This window comes from Schistocerca piceifrons, chromosome X (assembly GCF_021461385.2).
Source record: "Schistocerca piceifrons isolate TAMUIC-IGC-003096 chromosome X, iqSchPice1.1, whole genome shotgun sequence".
Classification (NCBI taxonomy): domain Eukaryota; kingdom Metazoa; phylum Arthropoda; class Insecta; order Orthoptera; family Acrididae; genus Schistocerca; species Schistocerca piceifrons.
Window position 1 is genome coordinate 339898197 of NC_060149.1, and position 17892 is coordinate 339916088.

General features: G+C 37.1%; 1 protein-coding gene across 9 annotated transcripts in view; it reads right to left on the minus strand.

The window, feature by feature from the left end:
* The window catches only part of LOC124721404 (protein O-linked-mannose beta-1,2-N-acetylglucosaminyltransferase 1-like), a 2183308-nt gene that overhangs the window by 36988 nt on the left and 2128428 nt on the right, over positions 1 to 17892 (minus strand). For all 9 annotated transcript variants that reach the window (XM_047246347.1, XM_047246348.1, XM_047246345.1 and 6 more), the window contains 3 exons: positions 13151 to 13221; positions 12683 to 12943; positions 9423 to 9624 (listed from right to left, as the gene is read on the minus strand). In XM_047246347.1, the coding sequence (XP_047102303.1) occupies positions 9423 to 9624; positions 12683 to 12943; positions 13151 to 13221 (534 nt within the window). The remainder of the gene's footprint in view (positions 1 to 9422; positions 9625 to 12682; positions 12944 to 13150; positions 13222 to 17892) is intronic.

Below are 17892 nucleotides of genomic sequence, written 5' to 3' on the forward strand. Positions count from 1 at the left end.
GACCTGTGGCACAAAGATAGCTTCCACTAGTTGTTTTTTTAAATGATTCACACAGTTTTTAAGAAAGCTCTTCCCACAAAGAGAATATAAAGGCAGCAGACTTAGACTTAAAATCTCCACCCCCCCCCCCCCCCCCCAACTCCTCCTCCTCCTCCTCCTCCTCCTTCTCCCTTCTCCCTTCTCCCATGGACTGCATTGCTTTCTTGATCCGATGTGATGAAAACCTATTTTCTTTTTTTCTGGAATACTGCCTTTAGTTCTGCCAGTTTTGTTTTGTAAGTTGTCAGTATCAGACACTACGTGCACCCTGTGATTTAAAGTTTTAAGGACTCTTTTTGTTTCTCATAGATGGTGTCAGCAGGATACCCATATAAATCATTATGGGTTAGCTTATAGAAGACAGTATGTCTTTAAGAACCATCATCCTGTTGGAATGCAAATCCAGGAATGCATTGAATAATTGGTACCATTTAAAGCTCTCCGTCTTCTCTCAGGTAGCAGACACCATTGAGAGTGTGGTGTAAATGAAGCATCCTTGTGAAGTGCTGTTGACAGCAATACATCCATCACAAGCTCTCAAGAAAGCACATCATTTCATTTTATTGACACCTCACATACTTTCTGAGCTGTTAATTCAATGGAAAGCAGTAAAGTGTTCACAATGATTTATCCAGAGTCTGAATTATGGTGACAATGATGAAGCAAAAATTAATACAAAAGTGGAGAAAACTTTTGTGGAGGTATTTGAGCTTTTGAAGTAGGCTTAAGGAGGTGGTGCTCTTGGACAAAGACTATTATTTCTGAATCAAAAGTAGTTGTCAATCAATTGAAGATTACCCTACACCTCAACTGGTGGTGTTTACATACAAAATCAAGGATGTGGTATGTACAAATTGTTGACTGTTAGGAAACCTTCAGAAGAAGTTGGAATCTCAGATGGTTCTAGTAATTTTAGAAAAAAAAAATGCAGTGACAAAAGTGGGCTGATAAAGGGTCTGGGTGAGGGGAAGGGGGAAAAAATAGTCTACCGCCATTACTACACACAATTTTTGAATATTTTGGAGTGAGAACCTTCATGGAAAGAAAAGTGTGGCAAAACTGCTTGAGGTCTCTTCATCATGATGAGTTTGGTGCAGAACATCAAATGAATGACCTTCCTCAACCCCCCTACTTTCCAAACCTCACCCCATATGACTTATCCTTATTCCCAAACTTAAAATCAGTGTTGAAAGGATGCCATTTGGAAATCAACAGTAACGATAATGAGAATTCATAAAGTATACTATTGGATTCTCCAAACATTGCTTTCCATGACTGCATGGCGAAGTGGTGACACTGCTGGGACAAATTTGTGAATATAACAGAGTACTTTTAAGGAGACAAGATCTAAGCATCTGTGAGTTGAATAAAATAATTGTTAAAAAAGGGTTTCAGTATTTTTAGAACAGACCTTTTACCTAAAGATTAGAACAGTGGGAATCACCTCCATTTATTTGGTATGATGATCAATAAGTACTCGGGAATATGGCATTTACCCTGAAAATGTCTCATGCCATCTGTGTAGTCCACATTGAAGTGAATATCAATGAAAATTGTGAACTGTTGACATTCAGCATGCAACTGTGCATATTCAAGCCAGTGGATTTGGAGGCTATTTTTGTTTGTTGTGAAGAGTATGTTCCTCAAATGAGTACAGTCACACATTGCTGTTTGAATATACAAGAAACTATGTTCACAAAGGCTGGGAATTTATCCCTGCCCATGTCTGCTGCTGTATTTGTATCTAGTCTTCTCAGTGTACAAAATTCAACACACTTCTCTAAGTTTGGAAGGAAAGCTCACCTCTTGTAGCCTGCTAACCTTGCTATTTCTAATTTGAATGAAGTTAGTGTGTTTAAATAATAGTCATTTGCAAGTGACACTTGTCAGGCAATTTAACAAGGTGAGTCACATTTAATCATTCTGACCAAAGCTGATGAATCATGTATAAGCATCCAATGGCATCTCCCCACCATGCAACATTCATTTAGAGCCAAATCACCCACTGAGTTTTCAGTGTTCTCAATCACTCACTGCTTACACCCCAGCAGAGCAACTACTCTTTGATCATCTACAGGCCACAAAACTGGTAAAATCTGTGAAGAAATCATCATGGCAGAGGACAATGTAATTAATATGAAAATACTCCTCCAGTATCAGCAAGCATGTAGGATAATTTTTACACTACTCACATAAGAACAAAATGAGTACAGTAAATTGTATCTGTGACTACACATTCTGTTGTATTTTAAGCTGGCCCAATGACATTTCACTGGTATAAACTGATGAAAACAAACAAGGGGGTTCAGTACGTTCCTCACTTGTTTACCCACAAAAAAGCTACATAATTCACATGCTGACAGATATTTCTGACATGCAGTACTGATAGCTCTCATGAAGATGAGATGTAAATGTTGTTTTTCAAGTATATCCCCTGCTTCAGTTCATTGAGTGCCTTGAGAGTATTCAGTGAATGTACCCTGGAAAGAAACTTGTAGAAAACACCCACTTCTCCCTTCAAAGCCAAGGTAAATGGATATAATTCCACTGGAAACCAGAATACATTGGAATCCATCATAATTAGATTTTATATTCAGCAATGAAACATGTATTTTATGGGGCAACTGTGAGTTAATGTGCCAGCATCAACTCTGTTATTGTGGAAAAAGATAATCATGGATAGAGAGGAAAGAGAGTGACTGGTGTGTCTTGACACGGGAAAGATAGAATGGATGTATTTTCACACTGCTTATTTATTTCCTTTGTTCATGGGTAAAAAAATGTAAAGTTAGCTTTTAAAAATTGTGATCACACAACTGGAAATATTCGTTTGACCTAGTTTACACTGGTATGCCTTCTCTCATTCCACTTCCTCATGAATGTGTTTTCACAAAGGGGTAGGAAACATCCACATTCTGCAGATTTATGATAATCCACAAGGGCCTGTAGGTAATAGTCAAAACATTTTCTGTCTATAATCTTCTTGGATTATTTTCTTGTAATCATCTTCCTCTTTCAAAACCAAATATGAAGGAATAACCCCACTGACTCAAAAATATACAGAGTCTTCATTTGACCATTGTGGTTGCTTTTTACACATTACTAAATCTAATAGGATGTGCTTCCTTTCTCATAGATGTGCACAAACTTGATGAAATTCTATGCCTCAGTTTTGTATTTGGTTATCCATCAATAATAAGTAAACATCTACACACCCATGGGAATTAAGATTTTGTGTGCTTGCTCCAGGATGACAATGACAAAAGGTATCTATCTAAGAAGTTATTAGTTTCTTTCTTACAATGAAGATGCATGAGCTTTTGACACTCCTACCAGACAATGCTGTTCCTAAATTAAGAATAAACAGAAATTGGGGCATACAGTCATAAGAATAATTAATTTGGGTACATATGACTTACTTATAACTAAATGAATATTACAGCTGTACACTAAGTTGATGAAAATTATGGAAGCCAACAAATTAAGAAAAAAAGGATTTATGGAAAAATATTGTTTTAAAAATGCAGTTAATTTCTATTGAGAAATATCATCACCCTAACCATTAATACAAACCTCCTCCTCCTGCTGCAGCAGCATGCCATTAAGGAAGTTCTGCTTCAGCTTGGTTGGTATCTGTGTCCATTGTCTTCAGAGAGTACTTCACAAACACTTTGCAGGTACAGCAAGAGGAGGCAAGGCCTTTCACATGCTGGTCGAGAACATCCCACAAATGTTCAGTATGATTATGGTACAGGATCTGTTGATCTCCCCATTACTGGGTACTGTGCACCTCCTAGCACTGAATATTAGAGGTGCTCAGTGTGAATAGGAATTTTCCTCATGAAGACTGGTCCTCATTAGTTTGCAAATTGTCTGATGTGATGATCTAAGATCCCTCCTAAAAATTGTGGTGTCACACTCACGGAGCTGTATGTTTCTTTCATTGGCATCTTTGTAACAAGTAAGAATACTCACATGACAGGACTGAAGTGGGTAAAGCATTTCTGATAGGGTGTAACTTATTACTGGTCCTCTCCAGATCAGTGAGCATCAAGTTTGGCTTCTGAAAGAAAACTAAGATTCTCTGTGAAGATGAGCAATTCCCACTGCCATACAGTTGACCCATTTATCATATTTGTAGTCACTCATTACTGGGATGCAGCTGGTCAACTTTGCTTTATCTCCATGAGGTATATTACATTCGCTAAGTTTCTTCCAGTGTGTACAGATTGTCAGAGGATAAACATACAAACATTTTTCAATTTAAATTTTTTTGCTCCTCTTCTTTTACAGAACTTCATATTTATACTGTTTTGACTCAGTATAATGTTCTGGCTCATATAAGCCCTCTAACACAAATGTGTAGAAAGGTATATGAGCATCTGCAAATCTGTATGCCTTATCATAGGCCAGGGGCATCACAGCTCATGTATTCATATTTTGGGATCAACATTAATTTACTTTTTTTCTAAATCTCATTGGTTTTGCAATTGTTTTAATTTTTCCTAACTTTATGCTGCACAGTGTGTTTCTGGTGATGTCGTGGACTTGCTATTCTTCCCAGGAGAAATATCAATGCCATTTGATTCTGTAAATTTTTGGCAGGTGAAACAGTTAAATCTAATGAATACACTAATAAACTTTCTTATCTGTATTTAACTGTCACTTTCACACTGTTGATTGCTTGTTTAAATGCCTATCCTCATGACAATATTTGCATTATCAGAGTTGAAAGTTAGTGTGTTTCATCTGACTGAATTCTTCCTGATATCCATTTTTATCTTAATGATCATCCTTTGTATTTATTCTTTTTATTTGATTTTTAACTCATTTGCAACACAAAGGAATCAGTAGCTTCCTGGCAGTGGCAGTGTTTCTGTTTCAGAGCTCTTTACATGCTAATTATATCATTACTTCTGAAGTGACTCAGTGTTTGTCTAAAGTAATTATTTATTAATTACTAGCATCTGTGGCAGACTACCTTTCCTATTCTTAGTATTCTGTTTGATCATTTAATGTACAATAGTTGTGTGTTACTGCTGATACAACAATAAAACACCAAGTAACTATATCACCTAAAAATTACAAACATTATGAAAAATGTGTCATACAGTCACAGCAGATACAGAAAATACTGTCATATTAGCGGAAACTCTGCCTGCTTTTTGCAGGTTATGGTGACACATGAAATCAATACATGATATATTCATAAAATACACTGCAATAGGACAGTCTAAAAATATTAAGCAAAAATAATAGTGAAATGACAAGAAATATGAGATTTCCTGATTTTAAACTGAAGGCCCACTTGAAAAACATTTGTAATCCTCTTTTTTGTTATTCATGAGTTAGCAGAAGAATTTCAGAGCTTTTTTTTCTGGATTAGTCAAAAGCAGACCCTTCTAAATCATCTCTGTGGTGTTAAGAGTTGTCATATCATACTGCATTATTATTTATTTTATAGACCTTATCTTCATACTATAAGCAGTTTACAGTTCTTTCAGCACTTTTAAGTTACTATTAGATACTGAAGATTATTTTTCTTTCAGAAACTGGCAGAATCCATTGTAAGATAAGTTGGTGCAATCATTTAGGTATCATTATTTGAAGTTAATAATTCAGCAGTAGCTCAAGTGTGAGGTATGAGATGGAAACCACATTTATTTATATTGACATATTGCAGAGTTTTTACATGATGATCACAACACGCTCAACTTCTTGTACACTAACATAAATTCTGTTGATCAATTTTTCTTAACTGCAGCTCACTGATCACTTATTATTTTTATACATACACATTGTGACTTTCACCTGTTTTCATTATCTTCCTGATGTGAATGTCTTCATCTTTCAGTTAGAATATTTTTTCAGCTTCTGCAGTTGTCATTGATTATGGAATACTTTCTCACATTTTATCGCACTTGTTCCAGATGCTTGAATACAAATATAGCTAGTCAGATTTATACAGTCCTCCATGAGTAGGTGCTCTGAAACATCCTTATTCTTTTATTATGTCATTTGTCCTATGTCATTAAATACAGGTTTAGAATAATAGAAATTTCATAAATTCACATCGAGATTTTTCCAGATTTCCTTTCTCAATCTGTACTCACCCTTCTATTCTTTTCCTCCCTCCATCTTGACTCATTTATTTAGTATCACACATTTCAAACCACATCCAAAAATAACTGCTGATTATTTCATTTCATCATCTTCTTCATCCTTATTTCTCTTCTAATAACATATAGTTTTTAAGTAATGGCTCATCTAACCCCATCTTGTTCATATCCACCTTAAAATGTGTTGATTTCCATTAACATCTAATTGTAGTTTGCTATGAGCAGTCATTCATTTCAAACTCAGTTATAACACCTGAATAACAGTCAACACTTAAGAATGTTGAAACACTGACTGAAAATGCTTTTAAATGTTGTTGCAATATTGCTAGAAAACACTTTTAAACATTTGCAAAGTACATCATTTTCTGTAACAGGATGTTTGGCAGATATATTTAAAACAGCAGATACTACTGCTGATATTTTCCTTAATTACCAAATATCCACCAATGACTTAAAAGATTATTATTTAATTGTATTTTCACATTTTGCTGATAATAATTATTCTTGTACATAGCAAGTGCAGTCTTGAGGTGTGCAAGAGTGATCACTTCAATGTTACAGTCACAGTCTTGCCCATTACTTCCATGATCAAATGCTGTTCTAATCTAACATTTTGTTTCACAGCACAAATAACACTTTAAGATATTACTTACTCAATATGTCTTTTTTTTCCTGTAAGGATAGGTTTCTATTTCAGTGACATCACTACATTGTTTTACAGCTGAATTTTTTTATGTACCCTTTGCTCAAACATCAGTAACTATCTTGATCTTGTTGTGCATTGTTTTCCAGTCAGCTATTGGACAAGGCTGAATAAGCCAGCAGAATTCCAAGTGTGTTCTGGTAAGAGGATAGACAACATAAGTATTTAATTTCACCTATTTCACCATATTTACTTAACTGCCCTAAAAGTGCTTCTCGGTTTGTAAGGAAAATGCAGACAGTTGGACACATAGTTACGCACAAGTTATTTGCCTTCGTTATTGATTCATATAGTTCTGTTTAGTTGATGCAAAATTGCTTCAGAATGGCAACACATGACAGGTCCCACATTTATATCATCTTCTAGCACTAAAAGCAGACAAATTGTGTCACTGTAACATCACTGCAGCATACTGCTCCGAATATAAACTTAAAGCACTTTAATCACCTTGAGCACAGACAAATTTCTTAACTTCATCTACAGCTATACTTCACAAACTAACTTCTGGCATGTGGCAAAAGGAGAAGCATGTTATTTTTGCTAAATTATACCATATCTCATCAAACATTGTTCTTTATAAACAGTGCCCTATCAATTTATAATTTCCATTCAGTATCCATTCCTCTTGATCCTATTCATTCATACTTTTTAAGTCTTGAGAATTACCCTCTTCCTTAGAAGTGTAGTACATCGTCATTATTCTGCCACCTTGCACCATTCATCTCTAATGAGTTCATCATCGATGGGATGTCAAACCTTATTCTTCGTTTCCTTTTTGCTGTCTCACTGTTTGATCAACACTGAGTTACCATAACAACAGATTGAAGTTCATCATATCTACCATGTCCTACAGCTTTATTACACTGGTACCAATGAAATGCCATATGCTAAGTAGATGTCTTCTGTTTCTCTCTGTTCACCTCAGCATACTGTGATCTGTAACAACCTTCTTTTTTCATCATTTGAGTGTATTTGCTGTGAATTAGGCCTCAGTAAATGTTTATACCTTGTTTGTGTTTATAAGTACACTTTCCCATCAAAATTATACTTAAAGTGCATGTTTTTATTTATTTAAAAACAATGTTGTAAAGTACACAAATTTCACTTACAGTACATTGTCTTAATCTCACTTCATGTTTGTTCTTATAGTCACTGGGAAATGTACTTCTTGATGTTTTGTGCGTGGCATATGTTGTCTGATTTTCATTGAAAGCAAACATTGTTGTCTTTTATGCTGATGTATTGAGATTACTACCACAAATTTCATCATTCTGTTGCTCTGAAGCATTTTATTTGTATCACATTTGATACTACTCAATAAAGATGCTTATGTTATTATGTGCATGGCTTTAAACAACTTGAAAACTGAATGTAGTTATTTAGTAAGACACATAAGGTACATACAATGAAATGAATCAATCAACTCTGTGCCAACTTTCACTTTTGCTTCTCTGATTATAACTCATTCATTATATTTGCTGTAGAAGTTTTGTTTGATGGCAGGAAGGTCATGTAGCCATTGAGTTAAAACTAAAAAAAAAATACTAAATCAAGGAAATTAATAAAGGAAAGCCTTTGTTGGTATCTGCTAATTTTTTGGCTCAATATACAACTCCGTATCAGCTGACAAATACAAATTATGATCAAACCTTTCTATGAGCTGTATTTATATACTTAACAATAATTTGCAACTAAAATTTCATAAAGGTGTAACACATTTATGAAGTGGAAACATGAGCACAGAAACATTTGTACTGAATCTCATACTATACTGTTTTTAGCAAAGAATATTTCCTTTGCCTGTGGCCATACTGACTTGGCTATTTTGTCTTGATATGATAGAAAAAGTGTTAGAGATATATAACAAGAGGAAAAAAAGACAGGGAGGGAGGGACGGGGAGGGAGAGAGAGAGAGAGAGAGAGAGAGAGAGAGAGAGAGAGAGAGAGAGAGAGAGAGAGAGAGAGAGAGAGAATGTTTCTAATTTGCAAAGCATACTGTTCTTGCAACTTTAACTTAACAGAATGGTGACAACAGTATTTCTCAGTAATTCTATTCACCATTTGTCACAGTACCAAAGTACATGTATACAAAGAGATTGGTATAGATATGAAAGAAACTGGCTACACACAGATAAATGACTTTTCTTCTGTGTGTCACATGCTCACTTAAAATATTAGCTATAATATAAGTACTTTTCACTGAATTTTCAGGTAACATTTCTCTTCACAGTGTGATTGATTCAGATAGTTACAAAATTATTCATTACATGTGATCCAATAAACTAACAGTAGAGCAGCAAAATTACATTTTCAGTTTTCATGGCTGTTCAAATATCAGTCATAAATATTAATAATAACTGATACTTGCATCTCATCCTTTCAGATATTTGAAGTGGAATCAGTATGTTGCCTTTCCTTTTAATTGTGTCATATCACAAATTCTCTTGTTAAGAGGTAATGAAATAGACCTTTCATGATCCCTAAATTAGATTAACAATTAGTCTCACTTCACCCAGAATCAGTGAGTGTTTAAGGTCCTACAGCCTGAAAATTGCACTGACCTTCTCAGGAGTTGGCCATTTAGATTCCAGTTCATCCTTGTAAAGAGATCGTTTTAGTATCCAACCAAGACCAGGCATTGTTTCTACTCTGTATAGTAAGCTTGGATCACTACTTGTATGTTCATATCCTTGATCATTCCAGGCAGAGATGCAGTAGATTGAATCATCTTCCTCAAGCAATCTCAGAGTTTGGCTAAAATAACTGAAAAACAATAAGTTTGAGTTTTAAACACAGTTTCTCAATAAGAGTGGTATTAGATAATTATCTGTTATGTTCTTATTGTGATACACATATGTTAATTTTATAATTAATGGTGTCCAGATGTCTGGAGCACACAATAAACACACAGAATAGCAACAGAGTGAGTTTTCTCAAAAGATGCACATCAAAGTGGCAGTAGTTACTCAGGCTCATTTTTCGTATAATTATTGGTCTAGGCTTGTGGATAACAAACAAACAATTGGAGGAAAGCAGAGACATTGTATAAAGATCAGTTGACTGCCAGACAACATGCCCCAAGCAGGTCAGGCTTCATGTCATTAATTCATTATTCACGATCTATGAAATGTTTGGAATAAGTGATATCCATATGAAAGTGGCACACACTGTTTCTGTTTGTTAGCGTTTCTCTTATGAATGTGCTGGATACAAGTCTTTACCTTCTAAATTTTCAAGTTTGTAAACTTTTCTGTTAAGTACTAGGGGCATTACAAAACTCAAGTTTCATTATTGTTTTTGAAAGAGAGGATGGTTCATGAGATGATGCAAACAAATGCCACATGAATCCACACTCATTGCTGGTTCAATCATGGAAGGGGCATCAGTGGATGAGAAATGATATAGATGCAGACCAGCATGTCCAGGGAAATGCAAGATGGGTTATGGGAAACCTGACCCTGAATCACAAGAGCAGAAGAATGGGAATCAGCCTCAATCACTTGATGTGGTACATGTGAGAGGGAAATGTGTTCCTGTTCTGAATCATCATAAGTGATGAGAGATGGGTGCGGCACTTTACCCCAGGATCCAAGGCTGCCTGAATGATGTGGAAGCATCCCAGTTCGCCAGCAAGGAAAAAAATTCAGAGTGTCACACATCAACAAAGGTTATGGCTACAATATTCTGGGATGTGAAAGGTGTGATTCTCCAGGATTTCCTCCAGAAAGGGCCATCAATGCGGCATGCTACTTGATATCCTCATGAATCTCAGGTCTGCCATTTGATGGAGAGACCAAGGCTCCTGAGTGAAGGTGTTGTGCTCTGGGACACAACACAACACAACGCAACACAAAAACAAGCACAGCATGGCTCACACAGGACCAGATTTGTCACATGAGGTGGGAGAAGTTGGGTCACCTGGTCTACAGCCCCTATTTTTCCCCATTGGACTTTCACCTGTTTTGGAAGCTGCTCTCAAGATGTCACTTCCAAACCCATTCTGAGGTGAAGCAGGCTGTGTGACAGTTCTTTGAATCACAGGGCACCGAGTTTTACCAGAGTGATTTCTTCAAACTGATCGCACACTCTGACAGATGTCTCAGTGTTGGTGCTGACTACTTTGAAAAGTAATACAAGGTGTATATTTCATGATGCCATAGTCAATTTCTTTTTGGCAATAAATTTTCTGGGTGAAAAAACAATGACAAAACTTACTTTCAGAATGTGCCTTGTATTACAATATTTACTATGGTACAGCAAGAAAATATTTAAAAAAGTGCTACAGGAAAAATAGAAAATCTCCATAAATATACACTGTTAATAAGAATCAAGGAGAAAGTTATGTTATGATGGAGAAGAAATACTGCAACAAAGAAAGTAAATTTTAAGGTAATAGCTGACAGTAGTGATGTAAGATATGGGATTGAAAATATAACAATAATATTAAAAAATAAAGATGTCAAATAGAAATAGGACTGTGGTTAAAAGAAAGGAAGGAAGGAAGGTAGATTATAATTCAACTTCACATTGACATTGTGATTATTATGTACAGAAAAAGGAAGGAAGGAAGACTATAGTTGAGCTGCTGAAAGTATGTCTGTGGCAGCCCATGGCTATGTTGCTAATGTTACTATGTGGAAGTTTCTTGTTAAGTTATCTTGATCACTACTTGCTTGACTATGTGTGACCTTGAGTTATAGGGGTGGAGACCTAGGATCATCACCATTACAATGTTTCTGAATTCCAGAACTCTGATTGGTGCTAGAGTATCCACTCCACACAATGTGCCCCACATCTGTGAGATGTCAGGGACATTCTTTCAGCTGCCTGACTACAGAGTTTTAATGTCCCCATTAGAGATGAAGCACAAGCTCAGATTGGGGAAGGATGGGAAAGGAAATTGGTAATGCTCTTTCAAAGGAATCATCCCTGGTTAAATGGAGATGAGAAAAGCAGATTTTGAGCATAATGAGGAAAAAAGCAAAAGAGGACAGCATAATAAAATGAGACAGAACCAATATCTAAATGATAATGCATTTGTACTGTGAAAGTTTTAGAACTTTTGCATACCTGACAGTAAGTGAGACTTGGATCAGGAAGAAAAATTATGTTTAGTAGGAAGTCATGGCAAAATTAAAGAATTGTATTGTCAGTGTACAAGAAAATGGGTCTGCAAAGCATGCTAATTACGGAATTTAAGTTTCAGTTGTAATTTCTATGCTTATAGTTCTATGAAATAACTTTGTGAATAACATCAGAATTTTTCTTCAAATTTTTTCAAGTACAGTAATGTGATGGGAGATCAACAGAACAGACTGTGTGAGCAAATGAGAACAGATGTAATCATAGAGGTGATGAATCATAAGAAAAATATTGCTATATTTCTTTGATATCAGAGTCAAAGAACAACCAAAATACACAGCAGTTTTGTGAGTTAGTGAACAAAAGATTAAATCAGACTTACAAAAGAAGACAATGAGAAAGTGCACATACTACTTTTTAACACTAAGGAAATGAGAAAAAGAGTGGAGAATGAGTGCACATAAAGAAAAAATGTAAAGGGTGTAAATGTTGGATACTATGAGAAAAATGAGGAATAAAGAAGGCAACGGATGTGAAACAGAAGTGAAGAAATGATTAAAATGAAGACAAATAAAAAAGAAAAGACCATGTCTGATGTAACCTGCTATGCTTCAGTAGATGCAGTGATAGATTTTAACGGATATGTGTTACAAGCTCAAAGCACATTTATTCACTTACAACACCTTAATCATCTTTTGTACCATGGAAAATATGAATTAATAACTAAAGTAATTTTTACCTGAAGAAATCTGGAGACACATCTAAGTCTTCTTCTACAATAATCGCATATCTGGCCTGTGGGAAAATATTAAAGGTAGCTGTTAAAGAGGCCTTGTAATGTTGGGATATCCGTGCATTTTTAACTCCAATTGGTGTGTGCTGAATGCCTCGTAAACCAAACAGTTTAGTAACTTCCAGTGGTTCTTCAAAGTATCCATCAATGAAAACAGTAATCATTTCTGGGTTTGCACCACTGGCTGACAGAAGGGACCGCAACATTCTAAACATTAAAAATAAAAACACTATATTACCAAGATGTGAGATTTTCTGAGATTTGAGATTTATTGTATTCCAAAACTACTTGATAACTTTTAATTAGAATAAAATAAATATACATGGGGGAAAAGTGTACACCAAAAAAACAAAACTGTAAACCATGTTCCCTTTGGGGTTGGGTGTGAAGTGGTTAAATATTATATGCAAATACCTGTATAAGTAATGTGGCCTGTTGCTGGCAATGATTGCAACTGGTACATCATGGACCTTGTTGTTTATTACCTACAAAATATTTTAAAATATGTGAGTTTGTGATGAATTATCCAGACTCTGGATTCAAGACAAATACATTACCTAAAACAGAATACATTCATTTAAAACAAACCTTAAACTTAAGATTTATACTGCTATTGTCATGGACAAGAGTGCTATCAATATTTAATGCTGTGAAGACATTGATATGAATATGATGTGAAATTTAAACCAGTGTCATCAACTAAAAGTTGGAGTTAAAAAATGGAATTTTCTCAGAAGTATTACTAATTTTTGTATACATATGTAAAATTGATCATTATGAATACTATGCACTGGAATTGTATTACAAATACAAATTGTGTGTACAACATGAGACATAGTAAAATTATATTTTTATGACAAAATAATCCAAAAATGTACTGCCAGCTGTTTAACTGACTATCAGTTCATCAGCATACATGATTATGCTGACAGCATCAATCAACAAAATGTTGTGTCCTTTGGATGCCAACAGCGAACAGTACAGAAATTGGTTATATTATTATAAAATACACTCCTGGAAATTGAAATAAGAACACCGTGAATTCATTGTCCCAGGAAGGGGAAACTTTATTGACACATTCCTGGGGTCAGATACATCACATGATCACACTGACAGAACCACAGGCACATAGACACAGGCAACAGAGCATGCACAATGTCGGCACTAGTACAGTGTATATCCACCTTTCGCAGCAATGCAGGCTGCTATTCTCCCATGGAGACGATCATAGAGATGCTGGATGTAGTCCTGTGGAACGGCTTGCCATGCCATTTCCACCTGGCGCCTCAGTTGGACCAGCGTTCGTGCTGGACGTGCAGACCGCGTGAGACAACGCTTCATCCAGTCCCAAACATGCTCAATGGGGGACAGATCCGGAGATCTTGCTGGCCAGGGTAGTTGACTTACACCTTCTAGAGCACGTTGGGTGGCACGGGATACATGCGGACGTGCATTGTCCTGTTGGAACAGCAAGTTCCCTTGCCGGTCTAGGAATGGTAGAACGATGGGTTCGATGACGGTTTGGATGTACCGTGCACTATTCAGTGTTCCCTCGACGATCACCAGTGGTGTACGGCCAGTGTAGGAGATCGCTCCCCACACCATGATGCCGGGTGTTGGCCCTATGTGCCTCGGTCGTATGCAGTCCTGATTGTGGCGCTCACCTACACGGCGCCAAACACGCATACGACCATCATTGGCACCAAGGCAGAAGCGACTCTCATCGCTGAAGACGACACATCTCCATTCGCTCCTCCATTCACGCCTGTCGCGACACCACTGGAGGTGGGCTGCACGATGTTGGGGCGTGAGCGGAAGACGGCCTAACGGTGTGCGGAACCATAGCCCAGCTTCATGGAGATGGTTGCAAATGGTCCTCGCCGATACCCCAGGAGCAACAGTATCCCTAATTTGCTGGGAAGTGGCGGTGCGGTCCCCTACGGCACTGCGTAGGATCCTACGGTCTTGGCGTGCATCCGTGCGTCGCTGCGGTCCGGTCCCAGGTCGACGGGCACGTGCACCTTCCGCCGACCACTGGCGACAACATCGATGTACTGTGGAGACCTCTCGCCCCACGTGTTGAGCAATTCGGCGGTACGTCCACCCGGCCTCCCGCATGCCCACTATATGCCCTCGCTCAAAGTCCGTCAACTGCACATACGGTTCACGTCCACGCTGTCGTGGCATGCTACCAGTGTTAAAGACTGCGATGGAGCTCTGTATGCCACGGCAAACTGGCTGACACTGACGGCGGCGGTGCACTAATGCTGCGCAGCTAGCGCCATTTGACGGCCAACACCGCGGTTCCTGGTGTGTCCGCTGTGCCGTGCGTGTGATCATTGCTTGTGCAGCCCTCTCGCAGTGTCCGGAGCAAGTATGGTGGGTCTGACACACCGGTGTCAATGTGTTCTTTTTTCCATTTCCAGGAGTGTATGTTGGGAGGAATGAAGGAGCCACATCTTGTATATTTATACTGGTGGGCAGACCTTAAACACTGCACGCAATTTTAAAAAGTTGGTGAATATGGAACAAATTTAGCAATACTAAAACAAACACTAACCAACTTTTTGCAATAGTTGTTGTTGTTGTTGTGGTCTTCAGTCCAAAGACTGATTTGATGCAGCTCTCCCCACTACCCTATTCTGTGCAAGTCCCTTCATGTCCAAATAACTATTGCAAACTACATCGTTTTGCACCTTCTTACTGTGTTCACTTCTCGGTCTCCCTCTACAATTTGTAGCATCAACACTTCTCCACAATACTGAATTGGTGATCCCTTGATGTCTCAGGATGTGTCCTATCAACTGATCCTTTCTTTTAGTCAAGTTATGCCTCACATTTCTTTTCTTCCAAATTCTGTTCATTACCTCATCATTGGTTACATGATCTACCCATCTAGTCTTCAGTACTCTTCTGTAGCACCAAATTTCAATAACTTCGATTCTCTTCTTATCTCTCTCATTTCCATATAAGACTACACTCCAGAAAAATATCTTCAGAAGAGGTTTCCTAACACTTAAATCTATATTCATTGTTAACAAATTTCTCTTCTTGAGAAATACTTTTCTTGCCATTGCCAGTCTACATTTGATCTCCTCTCTGCTTCAGCCATCATCACTTATTTTGCTGCTGAAATAGCAAAACTCCACTACTACTTTTAGTGTCTCATTTCCTAATCTAGTTTGCTCAGCATCACATGATTTAATTTGACTACATTCCATTACGCATGTTTCACTTTTCCTGATGTTCATCTGGTATCCTCCTTTCAAGAAACTGTCCATTCCATTCAACTGCTCTTCCAAGTCCTTTGCTGTCTCTGACAAAATTATAATCGCTTTGGCAAAACTCAAAATTTTTATTTCTTCTCCCTTAACTTTAACTCCTTCTCCAAATTTTTCTTTGCTTTCCTTTACTGCTTGCTCAGTGTACAAATTGCATAACATCAGGGGTAGGTTACAAACCTGCCTCACTCACTTCTCAACCACTGCTTCCCTTTCGTGCCCCTCAACTCTTAAAACTGCTGTCTGGTTTCTGTACAAGTTGTGTATAAGCCTTCACTGTCTACCTCTGCTACCTGCAGAATTTCAAAGAGTGTATTCCAGTTGACACTGTCAAAAGCATTTTCCAAATCTGCAAAAGCTATAAACATAGGTCTATCTTTCATTAACCTATCTTCTAAAATAAGTTGTGGAGTCAATATTGCTTCAAATGTTCCTACATTTCTCCAGAATCCAAAGTGATCTTCCCTAAGGTGGACACCTACCAGTTTTTCCATTATTCTGTAAATAATTAATGTTAGTACTTTGCAACTGTGACTTATTAAACTGATAGTTCAGTAATATTCACACCTGTAAGCACCTGCTTTCTTCTTTAAGACTTATGATATTTCATTTACCTCATACACCTTGCATACCAAATGGGATAGTTTGACATGGTTAGCTCTTCCAAGGATATCCCTAGTTCTGATGGAATATCATCTATTCCAGTGGCCTTGTTTTGACTTAGGTCTTTCGGTGCTCTGTCAAATTCTTCTCACAGTATCATATCTCCTATCTCATCTTCATCTACATCTTCTTCTCTCTCTATAATATTGCCCTCAAGTACGTTTCCTTTGTATTGCCCCTCTATGCACTCCTTTGGCCTTTCAGGTTACCCTTCTTTGTTTTTTACTGGTTTTCCACCTGAGTTTCTGATATTTCTACAGCTGTTTTTCTTTCCTCCAAATGTCTCTCTTTAATTTTCCTATTGGCATCATCTACCTTTTCCACTGTTATATATGCTTCTATGTCCTTACACTTGTCCTCTAGCTATTTTACATTTCCTGTCACTCTCATTTTTTAAATGTCTGTATTCCATTTTGTGTGCTTCATTTGCTACATTTTTACATTTTCTCCATTCATCAATTAAATTCAATATCTTTTGTGATATCCAAGGATATCTATTAGGCATTGTCTTTCTATCTATTTGATCATCTGCTGCCTTCACAATTTCATGTTTCAAAGCTATTCATTTGTCTTCTGCTGGATTCCTTTCCCCTGTTTCAGTCATTCATTGTCAAATGCTCCCTCCAAAATCTCTGAACAACCTCTAGTTCTATCAACTTATCTTGGTGCCATCTCTTTAACTTTGTACCATTTCTTCAGTTTTAATCTACAGTTCATAACCAATAAATTGTGGTCAGAGTCCACATATGCCTCTGGAAATGTCTTACAGTTTAAAATCTGGATCCAAAGTGTCTGTCTTATCATTATATAATCAATATACAAAGAATTACAGACACTGAATGCAAGCGGGTATTGATTAAAATCAAATGGAGAAGTTGAAAATTTGTGCTGGACCAGGATTCCAATCTGGGTCTCCTGTTTACCAGGGAGATACTCTCACCACAGAGCCATCCGAACATAGTGGTCATTGTAACTGCACAGATTACACTAATATGTACCCCGAAAAATCCAAATTCTCATCTTATACACGCACTACACATGTAGTGCTCCTTGCCCTCACAGAATTTTGCTGATTCTCGTAAAAGTTTGAGTCTTGTGTGCATCTGCACTGAAGAGATCATTAGGCATGTTGCTTTAATTTTTATGTATATAGTGTCTGTCTTTTAGACATGTCTGTTCTTTCAGACATGTCTGAAACAACAGACACTATTG